The sequence below is a fragment of the Brassica napus genome, chromosome C7, assembly GCF_020379485.1.
Source record: "Brassica napus cultivar Da-Ae chromosome C7, Da-Ae, whole genome shotgun sequence".
NCBI classification, from domain to species: Eukaryota; Viridiplantae; Streptophyta; class Magnoliopsida; order Brassicales; family Brassicaceae; genus Brassica; species Brassica napus.
The window spans coordinates 37,220,084-37,237,771 of NC_063450.1; the positions used below are offsets into that span (position 1 = coordinate 37,220,084).

At 36.5% G+C, this 17,688-nt stretch overlaps 1 protein-coding gene and 1 long non-coding RNA gene across 2 annotated transcripts; one reads left to right on the forward strand and one right to left on the reverse strand.

Moving 5' to 3' along the window:
• Nucleotides 1–130: 130 nt before the first annotated feature.
• On the reverse strand, nt 131–4,498 carry LOC106410301. Its single transcript, XR_001282297.3, has 3 exons — nt 3,219–4,498; nt 3,081–3,141; nt 131–3,002 (listed from the first exon to the last, which is right to left on the reverse strand). It is a non-coding gene; the product is annotated as an uncharacterized LOC106410301 (long non-coding RNA).
• A 2,585-nt stretch (nt 4,499–7,083) lies between these two features.
• On the forward strand, nt 7,084–7,944 carry LOC106408115 (glutathione S-transferase T3-like). Its single transcript, XM_048764223.1, has one exon. It carries the CDS (start codon nt 7,084–7,086, stop codon nt 7,942–7,944), a length of 861 nt encoding a protein of 286 aa, XP_048620180.1.
• The last annotated feature ends 9,744 nt before the right edge of the window (nt 7,945–17,688 follow it).

Sequence of the window (17,688 nt, forward strand, 5' to 3'; positions counted from 1 at the left end):
CTGCTTTGAAGTTTGAAGAATTGAAGGTAGTATTTTTTTTTCTAAAAAGCCTTAATTCATCAGCATGACATCATGAAAGCAATAGACCAATTGCAGTTGTGGTAGTGATTGTATTTGGCTCTGTTTTTTCTTTGAACTGACTTGTATTTGGCTATTTGCCTATGATAAAATAAAAGTGATAGAGATCTGAGGTTCCAAATTGGAAAATCAGTTCAAGCGGTGCAGATCGAGCAGAACAAATACAGATCAAATGGATTATGCAGGAGAGTTGCGGATCAAGCAGATCAAATAATATGAATGACAAAAGCAGTTCAAGCGTTGCAGATCATATATTTTTATAATAAAAGTTATACTAAAATTTCAAAACACACAATATATAACAATACATAACAAATATAAAATAATTTAATGAAAAGTATTTTGATTTGCCCATAACATTTCTGCAATATTATCTCTAATGTTGTTAGAAGATTATAATACAAAATCATATTTTTTGTTGTTGCCTAGAACCTCTTTTAATCGAAGTATGGAACTAGTTATGTTCTTACTCTCTTTATTTATAAGTGGTGAATTAATATTTTCAGAATTAATTTAATTTTACTAAAAAATTCTATTAGATAAAAAAGGGGTGGAATCCGTGAACTGTATCAAAAATTGAAAGGGTAGAAGGACATGAAGATCATCTGCTTTTACACAGATAAAAAAAATTACCACTGGACAGGTCTCCTGCTTTTCTTTTCTGGAAAAGTAAAAAATTGTGATTGGCTGTGGCAGTAGAATGATTAATGATTTGTTTCTTAGCGACTTGTTGATAAGTCTAGTTCTCGAGCCTTTCTTTGTATCAATGATAACATAAACATCCACTTTGACCTTCCCGATTTTGTCGGATTCTCGGTGGGCAGGTATTCGGATACTCTTATCGTATCATCCAATTCTATTATGAGTATTTGAAAGCTGTTATCTGTTAGTTTCCAAATGAAAATTATTAGCGATGAGTTTTTTATTTATAATAAAAACTACTTTTATTTCATAGACAGGAAACGTACAGAAACCACCTACCTTTAATAAAGAAAATCTAGAGACCAGACTATACAAAGGAATTAACAATGCCCTCAAAAAAGATTTAACCAAGTTCCCAAAAAAGTAAGAGAGGAGCTACTGGTGATCCTCATGTTCCGAGACAGCGGGTCAAACCTCAATCTCAAAGTCTGTTTGACATCCTGAATAATTGCCTGAGGAGGTCTGCATAAATTCATATGCAGTCGAGAGTTTCTCTCCTTCCAAATAGTGTAGATAACAGTTTGAACGATAAGCTTGACAATGAGTAGGATATTTGTGTATTGAGTAGGATCCTTCAACCATATTAGCAATGAGTTGATTGATATGATATGTAGTATCTAATATTCCGATATTATATATCATTACAACGTGGAAACAAAACATCGGATCCCTCTTTGTATCATTTGTCCTTTGCAACCAATTTCTCGTTCATGTTGATTGTGTTCAACCCGCGATAGTTATGAAGAAAATATATTATCATAGCGATCTAATATATGATCTTGTCAAATACGTCGATTTCTATTGCAATATAGCTTTTTTGTTTCGTAGAAATTCAGATTGAAATTCTTGGCAATTCATGTCTATTGTGAGTTCAAACGTTTGATTGTTATTATTGGTTTTCAAGTGATGGAGGTTCAACAAAGTTGTATTACGTTCTTACAAAGAATAACCGTCAAAATTTTCTATAATTATTCTATAATTTAATATTGGTAAATAAAAATTGTTATGATCAAAATCAAATTAACAAAAGTTATTATTTTTTTGACAAAATTAAACAAAAGTTATTTGTGTGTATAGAATTTGAAAGGAATTTATATCGAATATATTTGTTGATGTCTATGTTTTTGATGAATGTTTTAACCTTCATTGTAATTTGTGTCCAAAGATCTAATAGTAACTATTTGAAACTAATTCAAAAGCATGATTTTCGTGCACCCTAAAAGTTTGTTATAACTTTTTGTCCAATCAAATAATATTTTGATATTGTTAAAGTTATTCCAGTACGTGTTGAAAAAATAAGTGATTCCGTACGTTATGTAATTAGATTTAATTATTAGGGCTTTGGGAATTTTGACGTGTGTGAATCCCACTTTATACGTCTACTTTTTGTTTTATTATGTTTCTTAATTTTGGATTAACTTTTGAATGGCTTTCAATTCAGCTTTGTTTTATAAGCTTTCTCTTTTCTATTAGTTTATAGGGAATAAATTCCATCAAAAAGCTTATTATAGGTCTATGGTATTAATCTTTGTCATCTTTCTCTTCAGGAATTTTCTAGCTCTTTTAAAAGAATGCTTATTAAAAAACAAGCCATGACCATCCCGCGTAGTTTTCTTTTTCAATTAATTCATAAAAGTTGAGAAGAAGTAACTGTTGTAAACGATGACAAAATATAAGAAAGTGTTATTTCAGTACACATAGTATGACTCGATCGATAGGTACTTATATTGAAAAAATAAAATAGATGGGATATATGAACATTAAAAAATTTTTATAAATATTCATACGAATACCACGGTTGAATTTGTTGACGAGTTCGTGACAAATCTTTGAACATATGACTTATGTAGATATGACCATGATTTGACTAGTGTCCTTTTCACAATGCACATGGGCTCTATCATACTAAAATTGATTAGATCATAGGGCCACGTAAGAATGGTTATGATGTCTTCAACAAACATTTATTGGTCCGTAGTCGTAGTTATATATACGTAATAAAACCGCCTAAAAGCTCTAAAGTTTTCAACATTGTTTAAATGTTTCGTTTTCCAACCTGTTTTAACGAACGTTAACCAATCCAGGATAGTTGAAAATTAAAAGTCTAATGGGTAAACAGTAAATTGAGAAAACATGAGTAAATTAATGTCTAATAAATAACCTGAAGAAATTCCATACCCCCTACGAATGATTTCAAGACTTGCAACGGAGGCAATCACCGTCTGTGGTCAATTTTTAAAAGTCTAATGGGTAAACAGTAAATTGAGAAAACATGAGTAAATTAATGTCTAATAAATAACCTGAAGAAATTCCATACCCCCGACGAATGATTTCAAGACTTGCAACGGAGGCAATCACCGTCTGTGGTCAATTTTAAAAGTCTAATGGGTAAACAGTAAATTGAGAAAACATGAGTAAATTAATGTCTAATAACTAACCTGAAGAAATTCCATACCCCCGACGAATGATTTCAAGACTTGCAACGGAGGCAATCACCGTCTGTGTGTAAAATTGACCCTATTTGGAAAAAAATCTAGTACGTCTGCCTCCGCGCAAATCTCAGCACCACGTTCAAGACATGCGTGGACTTCTAATCGCATTTTATATGTACGTGGCACATAGCCTCTACACATGCACTTTGCTTAATTTAAAAAGTTTCTTTAAATTAAATCTTGGACTATATAATTTGTGGGTTGGCCCGGTCGATTCAGTAGTGCAAAACGTAGGCGATTCTTAAAAGCCCATATAGCAAGCTCTCGCAATGCGTTTTCTCCCGTAAAATTGAAGTAATATCAATATATAAGGCTATAAGCCAATGACCCAAGTACCAAATATTAAACCGATAAGCTGAAGGTCACAAGAGATGAACTAAGACCATCCGCAACAGCGGTCCAAGAAGAGTCCTTAGAAGGTAATCATATGATTAATGAAATATAATAATAATATTTTGGCTAACATAACAACGGATCAGTCCGTAAATAAAGATATGAAGGACTTGATCCTTAGTGCAAGTGTCGGAGGAGGATAGACTCGGTGAGCTATTGTGTTTGGTTTTGCGAAAAAAAAAATTCATTCGGGACCGAAGGCGAGAAAAAAAAATCAGAGCTCGAGACGTAAAGGCGATTTCGATCCGTCGTAGATCGTGTTCTTCCGTGATCTTCAAAGGTAAATCATATTCTTCTGTGGTAGATTTAAGGATTAGATTAGGTTCCTTGTTGTTCTCGTCTCCCTCTATGCTTCATTTTTCCGTTTGAATCGTAGCTCGATGCTTCGTTTTTCTGTGGTAGATTTAAGGATTAGATTAGGTTCCTTGTTGTTCTCGTCTCCCTCTATGCTTCCGGGTTTTCAATTGCTTTGGGGATCTTTTGGTTTGTAGTTAGGGTTTTCAGTTGCTTTGGGGATCTTTTGGTTTGTAGTTAGGGTTTCAATACGTTATCGGTTTCAATCGATTTAGGGATCTTCTTGTTTGTTCTTACGGTTTGGAAACACCATTTTGTTTTCAATCGATTTCAACGTCGATTTTTTTTCTTTTACTCGGGTTTATATGTGTTTGTTTTATACAAAACGTATCTGTATGGTTTGGTGTTGCTTATCTTGTTTTCTGTTTAGCTCGAAAACTCATTACTCGATCCCTCTGTTAGCTTTATGTGTAGCTAGTAAACTGTTTAGTTGGTGATGTTAGGAGTTTTCAAGGCTCCTAAGACAAATGTTGTAGTATAGTGAATGTCGAACCAGTTCTGAGGGATATCAAAGCAATGAGAATGCAAGTACTCACTTAATCTAAGTGCAACCGATGATTTAGATGGGTTTTAAACTACTACTAATACTATAAAGCAATTACAGAATGATACTTTCTTGACTAAGGGAAAAGAGAACTCATGGGCATAGGGATTAGACCTTGGGTGATCAAGTTTCGAACTAAGGATGACAAACGATCAATCAAACTATCAACCTTAAGCTTAGACACAATCTTAAACAAACTCTATGTCTAGATGAATGTTCATTTGCTAACATATTTCAAACATCAAATGTCTTTGGTTGAATAATATGAAAGCAATCTTTACTAACAAGTCTATTGGCTATCTTAACACCTTTAACAACAAATGTCTTTGGTAAAGTATGTTAAAAGCTTAGGAGAGTTGTCTCAGGCATTTCATCAAACACCTTGTGGGTGGGAAATGCCTAAAGATCAACTTTTGAGTGACCAACTCAGAAGATGCATTATGAATACTCTACTAGCAAGGAACAAGAATGATCTACACTAAAACATCCTAGAACTAACCTAATCACCCTTAATCTCCCTAACCCATGAATTCAAAAGGTGATTACTCACTAATCTCCATGATTCCTCTTAAACCCATGGTGGATTTCAGATTAATCATGTAGAGAAATAGATAAGAAATCAACAAGAACACAAGATGAGAGCAATCAAATCTGAATCAAAAGAAGTTTTTCACTAGTTGTTCTCTGGAAAAAGAGATTGTCTTTTTGGTGGCTTACCAAGGTACTTAAAACATAGGTTTTTGAAAAGTAAAAACGTGCATAATGAAATGACCAAAAGGCCCTTAGAAAAATATAAGTTCGACATGCAAATAGACGCGGAGCGACCTCGGCATGTCGCTCCGACAAGTCGCTCCGGCCTTCGGGAGCGACCTCAGTGGGTCGCTCTGAGAGGTCGCTCCGGGCTTCGTTGGGTGTCGTCTCGCCATGGAAACGCGAGCGACCTTGGAGCTTCGCTCTGGCAAGTCGCTCTGGCAAGTCGCTCTGGGAGGGGTGTCTCGCGATAGAAACGCGAGCGACCTCTTCATGTCGCTCTGGCAAGTCGCTCTGGGAGGGGTGTCTCGCGATAGAAACGCGAGCGACCTCTTCATGTCGCTCTGTCCAGGTCGCTCTGGGCGGGGTGTCTCGCGATAGAAACGCGAGCGACCTCTCTACGTCGCTCTGGCCAGGTCGCTCCGGGATGTGTGTCACAGCGACTTCATGTAGTCGCTCCGGGAAGTCGCTCCGGGAAGTGCTCGTCCAAAGATCACTCTAATCACCTCTTTTGAGCTCCAAATGTACCCAAATGTCTCCTAGAATTCCATGTGGTACTCCAATACCTAATAGAGACATATGTATGCAAAATGCAACCTAGACATGGCTAAATCCTAATCTATATGATGAAAATGCACATGAATAAATGGATAAAACAATGTGAATATGCAAGATATCAGTTGGTTATCTTGTTTTCTGATTCGTAAACTGTTTAGTCCTGCTTCTTGCTCTGTGTTCTTTAGTCTCTTTTGTTGCTCTGTGTTCTTAATGTTTAGTCTTTCTTCTTCGCTTACATAGTATCTGTTCTTTTTTGCAGGTCAACGAACCATGGGAGAAGACTATAGCTACACTCAGCCTTCTTCATCAGAGGAGTTTGACATGACCTCTTTACTTCAAGCAGAAGCTGATCTCTACGCGGATGAAGCTGAGAGTAGCTACACTATTGCGGAGGCGGTTCACTACCCACCGCAACCTGAGGCTGATGAAGGATTCCCGAGGACATGCTATTGCGGTTGTGAGTCTATTGTTGAAACGTCGTATACTCCTAAAGATCCAGGGAGACGGTACTTCACGTGCGTCAACGTTGACGATGGAGACTGCCACATCTGGAAATGGTGGGATGTGGCGATTATGGAAGAGATGCGTGACATGCAGACACAACTTAGGCTGCTCAAGGATCAATTCTTTGAGAGTGACCAGAAGGTGGCTAAGCTAGAGAAGATCGTGGGTGTGTTAAGTAAGAAGAAATCAGTGGTTAAATATGGGTTTGCAAAGGGAGTTTGTCTACTGGTCATGGTTATAGCGGTCATGGTAATGGGCTTGTAAGTTTCAATCCTTGTTTAGATAATTTCTTTGAAAAAAATAAAACTTTTAACTGTTTAATCTTATGTGTTTTTAGGAAGAGCTTCGGAGGATAAACCACAGTGTCTGAACTCGAGAATGGCTTGGCAGGTACGATACTTTCACTGCTTTTAGTTTCAGTAATAAAAACATATAGGTTAGATAATTTCTCTTAATAAAAAATAACATTTGTCGTCATGATGAAGGAAGTGTTTAATGCTAGTATTGCTTCCTAACTCCTTAGATTTGATAGAATCGTACTTGTTAGCTTTAAGTGTAGCTAGTAGAGAACTTATTAGTCTGATTTGATTGGTGGTAAATGCTAGTTTGCTTTCTATCTGCATACTACTCTGAAAGTAAATGTTTGCTTTCTATCGCTTACTTAAGGGTATGTGTTGCTAATAGAGTATCACAGACCATCATCTAAACATGAATAAAAGAACTGGGTTTGTTAATCTACTGCATAGTCAATCTTCAGTTGACCTTGAGTCACCCGAACCTGCTTGGTTCGGTAGCCAAGGTCCTGTCGAGTCTTGTGTCCAGCCTGGTGTCAAGTCTTGTGTCCAGCCTGGTGTCGAGTCTTGTATCCAGCCTAGTGTCGAGTCTGCTATGAAGGAGAGGAGGAAATGGTCTCCGAATGAGGATAAAATCCTCATTGGTGCGTGGCTTAACACCAGTAAAGACCCTGTAGTCATGAATGACCAGAAAGTTGAACGTTTTTGGAAGAGGATTGTTGACTACTACAACGCAAGCCCTCAACTGGTTGGGACAATATCTAGAGAGCTTGGTCCGTGCAAGCAGAGGTGGGCTAGGATTAACGAGCAAGTCTGTAAGTTCGTAGGATGCTATGATGCAGCGTCGAGGGGGCAGAGAAGTGGTCAGAATGATGATGATGTGATGAAAGCTGCCCTCGACTCATTCTTCAACATTTACGAGCACAAGTTCAGCCTCGAACATGCGTGGAGGGAGCTGAGGCATGACAAGAAATGGTGCTCCACCTATATCGTTAAAGATGGTGGGAAGGACAAGCGCAAACAAGTGGTGGACGTTTATAGAGAAGATGAAGTTGCCGAACCTGAAAGTAAACCAGTTGGTATGAAAGCTGCTAAAGCTGCTGGTAAGAGGAAGAAGAGTGGCAAAGAAGAAGAGATGTCACAGCTACATGCTATCATGGAAATGAAAGAAAAACTCTATAAACAGAAAATTCTAGATCGTTTACTTGCCAAAAAAGATCCACTATCTGAGATGGAAGAAACTCTTAAACTCAAACTCATGTCTGAGATGTTATGATGATATTAAGGTATTAATGTGCGTCTGTTGTTGCATTGAGTAGTTACATGTCGTATGTAGGTGCATTGAGTAGTTACATGTCCTATGTATTTGTTACATGTGCGCATTGCCTTTATTCAGGTCCAGCAGTAGGACATGTGAACCAAGTCCCGGGTGCATTGTTGTGAAGTGTTTTGTTGTTTTCCTCAAGTGAACCGAGTCATGGGTGCTTCTGTTTGAGTTGTAGTTGTATAATATTCCCTCTTTGCTTCCAGATATTAGCTATCTCTTTTGCTGTGTTTCCTCTCTATCAAACTTGTTTCCTTTTGTTTCTGTTTAGTACTACCTCGGCGAAGTTGTAAAATGTTGTTGTAATCTTGTTGCTACAAACTCGAAGTGTAATCCAACAAGTTGTAATCGAAGAAGATTATTTCAGCGTAGGTAACTCCTTTATGTTCAAATGCTTATTAAGAGTTTGGTTTTGAAGACAACTTCTTTATGTGCAAATGCTTCCTATGATGATAGTAATGTATTAATCTTAGACTAGTTTCTCATTCACAAGTACTGCTTTCAAAACTAAGATTAATACAAGACTTGTAAAACTTATACATAGACATTTTAAGACTTCTATCATATTGATTAAAAAAAATAAAACTTAATCTTATCTTATAGATTTAAAAAAATAAAACTTGCACATAATTTGAAATTTAAAAAAACATTATTATTAATGGAATCTGAAATTTTAAAAAACTTATTATTATTAATGGAATCTGAAATTTTATTATAGACAATTAAAAAAAAACTTATTATTATTTTTTGAAGCAGGATACCTTAAAATGTCATCATCTTCATCCGATGATTTCGAAGAAAGATTCGACGAAGTTTTTGACGAAATCTTCGAAGATACATTCAACAACATAGTCGAGGCCCAAACCAGTAAGCAAAGGAGACGTGCTTATATAGAACGAAACCTTGAAGCAGGACACGACCGCTTATGGAATGACTATTTCAGCGAAGATTCGACATTCTCGCCACATTTATTCAGACGCCGTTTCCGCATGAATAAGGAGTTATTCTTGCGTATTGTCCATGGCCTATCAGAGTACATTCCATTCTTTCAGCAAAGAAGAGATGCAACGGGGAGGTTTGGTCTTTCTCCACTACAAAAATGTACGGCAACAATTCGTATGCTTGCTTATGGTTCTGTGGCTGACACGGTTGACGAATATCTCCGACTTGGCACTACAAGAAAACAGCGACATGCTGAGGGAAAAAATCGTCGGTATGTCGTCGGAATAACGTTATTCCGACGACATACCGACAAAACAAGTCCTCGGAAATTCCATTTTCCTCGGAAATCCCTCGGAATTTTCCGACGGAATTCCGAGGAAACAAATTTCCGAGGAAACTCCGAGGACCACCAGTTTGTCGGAAATCTCCTCGGAATATACCGAGGGAGAACGTCCTCGGAATTTACCTCGGAAGTTCCGACGAAATGTTCCTCGGAATTTTCATCGGAAAATTCCGAGGAAATGGACCCTCGGAAAATTCCGAGGAACAAGGGTCCCTCGGTATATTCCGAGGAACATGTCCCTCAGTATATTCCGAGGGTTTATTTCCTCGGAATTTGAACCCTCGGAAAATTCCGAGGAACAAGGGTCCCTCGGTATATTCCGAGGAACATGTCCCTCGGTATATTCTGAGGGTTCATTTCCTCGAAATTTTTAAAAAATTATTTTTTTTTTTAAATAAAATTTTTGAAATTTAGATTCGAAAATATAAAATTAAAATTAAAATTGAAATCATATTAGTTAATATTAAAAGTTGTACAAATAAAAATAAAACATTCCGAGTTTTAGAAAAAAAAAAACTACGGGTCTAGCACGTCCGGGAACACCTCGTTCGGGTACATCCTCTGCATCATCTCCATCATTTGCTGGTTCAACCTCCTCTGTGCCTCATAGCCCGCCTGTTGAGCCGCCATCTGAGTCTCCAACAAAGATATGCGATCATCCTTATCCTTGAACTGAGCCGTAAGTACTTCTGGATCAACAAAGGGCGGTGGTGCAGAAGAAGGAGGAACCGACCGAGTGCGACGACCCAAACCGACCAAACGTCCCTTCTTCTTTGGAACCGACTGAAATAGAAAATAGCCAAATTTAAATCAAGAAATAAATGAATTAAACTTAAAAAAAAAACTTACGGATTCAACGATTTCGTTGATTCGAAACCGGGACAAGTTGGTCGAAGCCGTCGAAGCGTCATCCTCGGTTTGAAGTTGAGACACTTCGTCCTGCACCTGAGTTTGGACCAGGGTGACCACTTCCCTCACAAGACCGTCATCAATCTGGCCGGTCTTCTTGTTGGTATACGCCCTCTTCATTAGGGCGAGATCATCAACCGGCTCGCCATCATTTTCTTCCGCCTTGAAAAAAACATAAATTAAAGAGACGTTAGAAATTAGAAGAAATGCACAAAAAAATAAAATTTCAAAATTTAAATAATTCAATAAAAAGCGACTGAACTTACCATGCGATCTCCCAGAGAGGCAATAGATTGAGCACCCAAGTTATGCTTGAAGACGCCCTTCCCTTTACGGTCACTCCTGCGGTTGGTGGAGTTGGTGGAAGAAGTTTCTTTCGTCTCTTCCTTATCCCAATGCGCACACAACTCCGTCCAGACCGTGTTGTTTATCGACTTTGAGACCTTTTAATATAAAAAAAGAAAATAGTTAAATAAATTAAAAAATCGTTTAATAAATTTAAAAAATTGTTTAATAAATTAAAAACAAACCTTGTTGATTTCCCACTTCTTCTTCCACTCGTGGATCTGCTTCCCATAGTTGTCCATAACTTTATGGACGAAGTGGTGATAGATAAAGAGCGTCTCATCGGAATTCCAGTTGAACTCTTGCTGAAAAAAAAACACAATTAGTAGAAAATTTATATTAAAGATTAAAAATATAAGTAAAAAATTAGAATACTTATCGCAAACTGACGAAACCACAAATGCTGCTTGTCGGTAGGGAAGTGAGTGAAAGTCGGATGTCCCCTGTCGAGGGCCGAGTACATCATACGGTTGATCCATGCGCTGATCCCGTTCCCGGATCGGTTGAACCTAATAAAAAGAACAAACGGTTAATAATGAATCAAATTTTAAAGAAAAAAAATATGTTTAATTACCATGTTTGACCCCGTCCATGTGGATACGGAGTGAGATAGGGAAGATGGTCACGACCAGGCTGTCGAACCAACTCCGCAACACTCATCACTCCCAGAGGACCCGGAGGAGCAGGAGCGGGTGCAGCAGCGGCAGCGAAAGGAGCAGGAGCGGGTGCAGCAGAGGGAGATGTATGGTAGGAGCTGTGGGGCGAAGGGGAATCCTGAAAAATGGCTGGAATCCCGAGACTGGCTCCCCGTACCACCACGACCACGACGCTGTCGAGGCCGGGTCTGATCATCATGAGACCTGTAAATTAAGAAAAATATATTTAATAAATATAGAAATATATAAATTACTTTTTTTTTAGAAAAAAAATCCCAAATAATAATTTTTAATCAAAAAAAAAGTTTTATAGATATTAAAAATGTTTAATAAATATAGAAATTTATATAATATAAATATATATATATATATTTTTTTTAAAAACAAAATCCCAAATAATAGTTTTTAATCACAAAAAAAGTTTTATAGATATTAAAAATGTTTAATAAATATATAAAAATAGTTCTAATAAACAAAAAATAGTTTTAATAAATAAAAAATAGTTTAATAATTACAAAAAATAGTTTTCATAATATTAAAAAATTTTAATAAATATAGAAATTTATAAAATATATATATATATTTTGTTTAAATCCCAAATAATAGTTTTTAATCACAAAAAAAGTTTTATAGATATTAAAAATGTTTTGTAAAATCCAAAAAATCGAATTTATATACAAAAAACGTTTTGTAAAATCGAAAAAATCGAATTTATATACAAAAATCATTTTGTAAAATACAAAAATCGAATTTATACACAAAAATCGAATTTATATACAAAAATCGATTTTATAAATACAAAAAAACTAAACAATATTATAAAAAAAATTCTAAATCAATTCAACAAAACAAATTATTCAACCAAATCACAATTCTAAACCTATTATACAACCAAATTACAGTCCTAACCAATCACCCTAACAAAAATCTATCAAATCTACACAAAAACCTAACAAATAGAACCTAAGAGAGTGAGATAGGGTCCTTACATGATTTGTGTAAGAAAAGGGGGAGATCGTCGGAGATATCGTTGGAATTCAGGGGGAAATCGCCGGAGAGGAGAGAGGAGCCGCGCAGAGGAAGAAGAGAGAAATGGGGAAGAAGAAGCGGCTCGTGGTTATAAAACCTAGGGTCCGACGGATACTATCCGTCGGAATTCCGTAAGAATCCTAATTTTAATTTTAGCGAAATATTTGCCCGGTTAAATGAAAATATTCCGAGGAAATTCCGACGGATACTAAAATATCCGTCGGAATTCCGTCGGAATATTCCGAGGAAATACCGAGGAACTAGTGTTTGGGGTTTCAAAACATCAATTTTTTTGCCGTATTTCATTTCTTATACAATTTTAATGCATACCATTGAGGATTCTTTGTATAGATGATCATAAACCATGAAATAACAAATTTCAAAACGAATTGAAAGTATTCCCTTTACCGTTCATTAAAGTGTATAAGTGTTTCTCTTATGTTGTGGGGATTTCGTTCATACAATCGGAAAAGTGTTTATTATAGGGTAAGAAACAAATTTTTGACTTCATAATCAGTCTAAGACACTTAATAAGGGTTATATAAGTGTTATTCAAACCGCAAAACGTTGTTTTCGGTTTAAAAACTCTATTTCCTTGGAATTTCCTCGGAATATTCCGAGGGAATTCCGAGGAAACCCTTATCTTCCTCGGAATTCTGTCGGAATATTCCGAGGAAATACTGAGGAACTAGTGTTTGGGGTTTCAAAACATCAATTTTTTTTGCCGTATTTCATTTCTTATACAATTGTAATGCATACCATTGAGGATTCTTTGTATAGATGATCATAAACCATGAAATAACAAATTTCAAAACGAATTGAAAGTATTCCCTTTACCGTTCATTAAAGTGTATAAGTGTTTCTCTTATGTTGTGGGGATTTCGTTCATACAATCGGAAAAGTGTTTATTATAGGGTAAGGAAAAAATTTTTGACTTCATAATCAGTCTAAGACACTTAATAAGGGTTATATAAGTGTTATTCAAACCGCAAAACGTTGTTTTCGGTTTAAAAACCCTATTTCCTCGGAATTTCCTCGGAATATTCCGACGGAATTCCGAGGAAACCCTTATCTTCCTCGGAATTCCGTCGGAATATTTATTAAAAAAAAAAAAAAAATCGATGCTAGTCTGTTTCCTTGAAGGCAAACGGAAGGAGGCGCTGCATCATTACATGGCAATCGTGGCTTTTCAAGCCAGTAAACTTTCCTTCCTTTCTGTCGATACAGTTACGCAAATTTGATGCGTAACTGTCTGGAAATTCCACATCGTTTGAAATCCAATCAAAGAACGCATCTTTTCCCTCTGCATCAAGTCGGTATATGGGAAAAGGAGCCCTACCATTCTCATCAACATGAAGTTCTGAACGAGCACATATATCGACTAAATCCAGTCTTGACTTCAAATTATCCTTTGTTTTACCTTGAACATTAAGGATCGTGTTCATGAGATTGTCAAAAAAGTTCTTCTCAATATGCATGACATCTAAAGTATGCCTTAGCAGATGATCCTCCCAGTATGGCAGATCCCAGAAAATAATTTTTTTGTGCCAGTTATGTAGGTCTCCAACAGCATCTACCGGAAAACGCTTATGTCCACCGACGTCTGGCGTCCTTTCTGCACCAAAATCTCTTAGTTGTATCTTCAAATCTTTCCCACAAATTTCCGGAGGTGGACTGTCAAACACCCTCTTGTTCTTCGTAAACAAATTCCTATTCCTACGATATGGATGATCAGGTGGTAGGAATCTCCTGTGACAGTCAAACCAACACGTTTTCCTTCCGTGTTTTAGTTGGAAAGCATCAGTGTTATCTTGACAATATGGACATGATAGCCTTCCATGCGTTGTCCATCCAGATAACATACCATATGCTGCAAAATCACTTATTGTCCACATTAGTACTGCCCGCATTTGAAAGTTTTCTTTACACGAAACATCGTATGTTTCAGCACCTTGAGCCCATAGTTGTTGCAACTCATATATTAGTGGCTGAAGAAACACATCAAGTGATCTCTTAGGATGCTCTGGTCCGGGAACGAGAATCGAGAGAAACAAAAACTCTCGTCGCAAGCACATGTTTGGGGGTAGGTTGTATGGTGTAAGAATGACGGGCCATAGAGAATACTGTCTTCCACTCTTGCCAAACGGGCTGAAACCATCAGTACATAATCCAAGGTAGACATATCTTCTCTCATACGCAAAGTCGGGATACTTTGATTGAAAATGCTTCCACGCTTTTGCATCTGAAGGATGTCTGATCTCACCATCTGTTGAGTGCTCCGCAATCCATCTCATTGGTTTCGCTGTGCGTTCAGACAGATACAACCTCTGCAACCTTTCCGTCAAAGGCAAATACCACATCCTTTTATATGGCACTGGAACTCTTCCACTCGTATCTTTATAACGAGGCTTTCCACAAAATTTGCATGTAACCCGCTGTTCATACGCCCTCCAATAAATCATGCAGTTGTCGCTGCATACATCTATTACCTGATACGATAAACCAAGACCAGCTACGAGTTTCTGAACCTCGTAGTATGAACTAGGAGCTACATTGTCCTCGGGTAAAATACCTTTTACAAAATCAGCAATCGCATCCACACAGTCTTCAGCCAAATTATAATCTGTTTTAATGCCCATCAATCTTGTAGCAGATGATAAAGCTGAATGACCATCTCTGCAACCTTCGTACAATGGTTGCTTTCCAGCATCCAACATATCATAAAATCTCCTAGCTTGTGCATTGGGTAAATCTTCCCCTCTAAAATGATCATTTACCATCTCCTCAGTACCTACACCATAATTTACATCCGTTATAATTGGTTCTTCTAATCTAACCGCTGGCTGAGGTTCGCTAGTACTACCATGTTCATAATCAGTTTCCCCATGATAGTACCAAATTTTGTAACTTCGTGTAAACCCACTCAAATATAGATGAGTCCAAACATCCCACTCTTTAATTCTATTTTTACAATTAGAGCAAGAACATCTTAACATACCTGTTTTTGCTTCCGGTTGTCGGTGAACTAACCCTATGAATTCAGTTATACCTCGTTGGTATTCTTCCGTAAGCAATCTCGTGTTCGGATCCAAATGAGGTCGATCGATCCAAGAACGAAAATAATTTGAAGAAGACATGTTTTTTATGAATCAAATTCGTGTGTAAAGAGAGTAAGAGGGAGGATGAAGATATGGAGTGAATGAAGAGGAAGAGGGGTGCTTGTATTTATAGTTGAAATCCTACCGACAGCCCGAGGAAATTCCGACGAAATTCCGACGCCAACGGCTAGTTCGTTGGAATTTCCTCGGAATTTTAAAAATCCCCTAACGGCTCTCTAACGGCTATAATATATCCTCGGAATTCATCGGTTTTTTCCGAGGAATACGTTTTTCCTCGGTATTCCATAAGAATATTACGACGGATTAGTATTTCCTCGGAATTTCGTCGATATATTCCGAGGAAATTCCGAGGAAACACAAAATTTGGTTTCCTCGGAATTTCCTCGGAAATTCCTCGGGATATTCCGAGGATTTCATTTTCCGTCGGAATGTCCGTCAGAATACCGCTGTTTTCTTGTAGTGTGGTGAGACCACAGCACTTTCGTGTTTACATAATTTCACTGACGGAATAATACAGTTATTCGGAGATGAGTATCTAAGACGACCCACACCGGAGGATCTTCAACGACTCCTCGATATTGGAGAGAAACGAGAGTTTCCTGGGATGGTCGGGAGCATTGACTGTATGCATTGGGAGTGGAAAAAATGCCCGACCGCTTGGAAAGGACAGTACGCACGTGGATCAGGAAAACCGACAATTGTCTTAGAGGCTGTAGCTTCACACGATCTTTGGATATGACACACATTTTTTGGTCCTCCAGGTACCTTAAATGATATCAATGTTCTCGATCGGTCTCCTGTGCTTGATGACATTTTAGAAGGTCGAGCTCCCAGGGTAAGGTACATGGTCAACGGACACATGTATAAGTTGTCATACTACCTCACAGACGGTATATATCCAAAATGGTCAATATTTATCCAATCTATCACACTCCCTCAATGTCCTAAACAAGAGTTATTTGCTAAAGTTCAAGAAGCAACCCGAAAAGATGTGGAGCGGGTTTTTGGAGTATTGCAAGCTCGATTTGCGATTGTGAGAAACCCGGTTCTTACATTGGACAAAGAAAAGATAGGGAAGATTATGAGAGCATGTATCATACTACACAATATGATAGTTGAAAATGAACGAGGCGGATACATGCGGTACGATATATCTGAATTTGAAGGAGACGTCAGCAAAAGTTCACAGGTGGAAACCGAGAGGCTTACAAATCTGAATAATCTCTTTCGCGTTCGGAATGATCTTCGTGATAGGCATATGCATGAACGATTGAAAAATGATTTAATCAAAAATATTTGGAACAAATTTGGTGATGAAGATTAATAATTAGTGTATCTTTATATTTAATCATTGTATCTTTATTTTTAATCATGCAATTAATAAAATTTAAATTTCAATTTAAAAAAAAACATTAAAAAAAAAATATTTTTTTTATTCCTAAGAACTCCATCTTCGGAAACACCATTGGACACACAGTTTTGATCGAAATCCTTAACTATTCAAAAAAAAAAATATTACTAAAATATTCCTAAGGATTTTAAGGTGGAGTACACCATTGCATATGCTCTAAGAGCACCATTATCTGGAGCTCTTAAACGGGCTTTTAGTATAATTAGGATTTAAAAAAAAAAATAGCTATTAATTGAAAAAGGAGAATTCGGCAAAAAAAAACCTTAACTTTGCACGAATTGCCAAAAGAAACATGAACTTTTGAGCTGACCAAAAAAACACCAAACTTTCATTGACTTTAGAATTAATTAACAATGTTTTCGCTGACTTGCCAATTTAGCACGCCGTCAACAAATTTAACAGAAATATTTGACGTCGTTTATTGTTGGCGTTAAGTGAAACGACGTCGTTTTACATGATTTGAAATTAAAAATATGTAGACCCCTGGATTCGAACCCATGTTGTTTGGTCAAATGGCAAGGTCTTTTACCACTAGGCTAGTGGAACTTTCAATGTACTTGCTAACATGTTTACTTTTATTTGGTACTGATTGAATATAAAAATATTCTCAAAAAACTTAAAAAGATCTTTAAAATTCCAAAAAAATTGAAAAATAAGAAATTTTTTATAAAATCAATTTTGAAATTAAAATTAAAATTGAAAACAAAATTTATTTTTCTTTTTAAAAAATAAAATTTCTTCCAAAATTTTCTATAAAATTAAAACGAACTTTAAATTCCAAAAAATTGAAAAAAATAAAGAAATTTTTTATAAATTAATTTTGAAATTAAAATTGAAAATAAAATTTTATTTTTCTTTAAAAAATAAAATTTTATATTTCTTAAAAAAAAAAATCTCCCAAAATTTTCATAAAATTAATTTTGAATTAAAATTAAAATATTT

Coding starts and splice junctions, on each gene's coding strand:
- LOC106408115 (XM_048764223.1), top strand. CDS start 7,084: ATGAATAAAAGAACTGGGTTTGTTAATCTACTGCATAGTCAATCTTCA.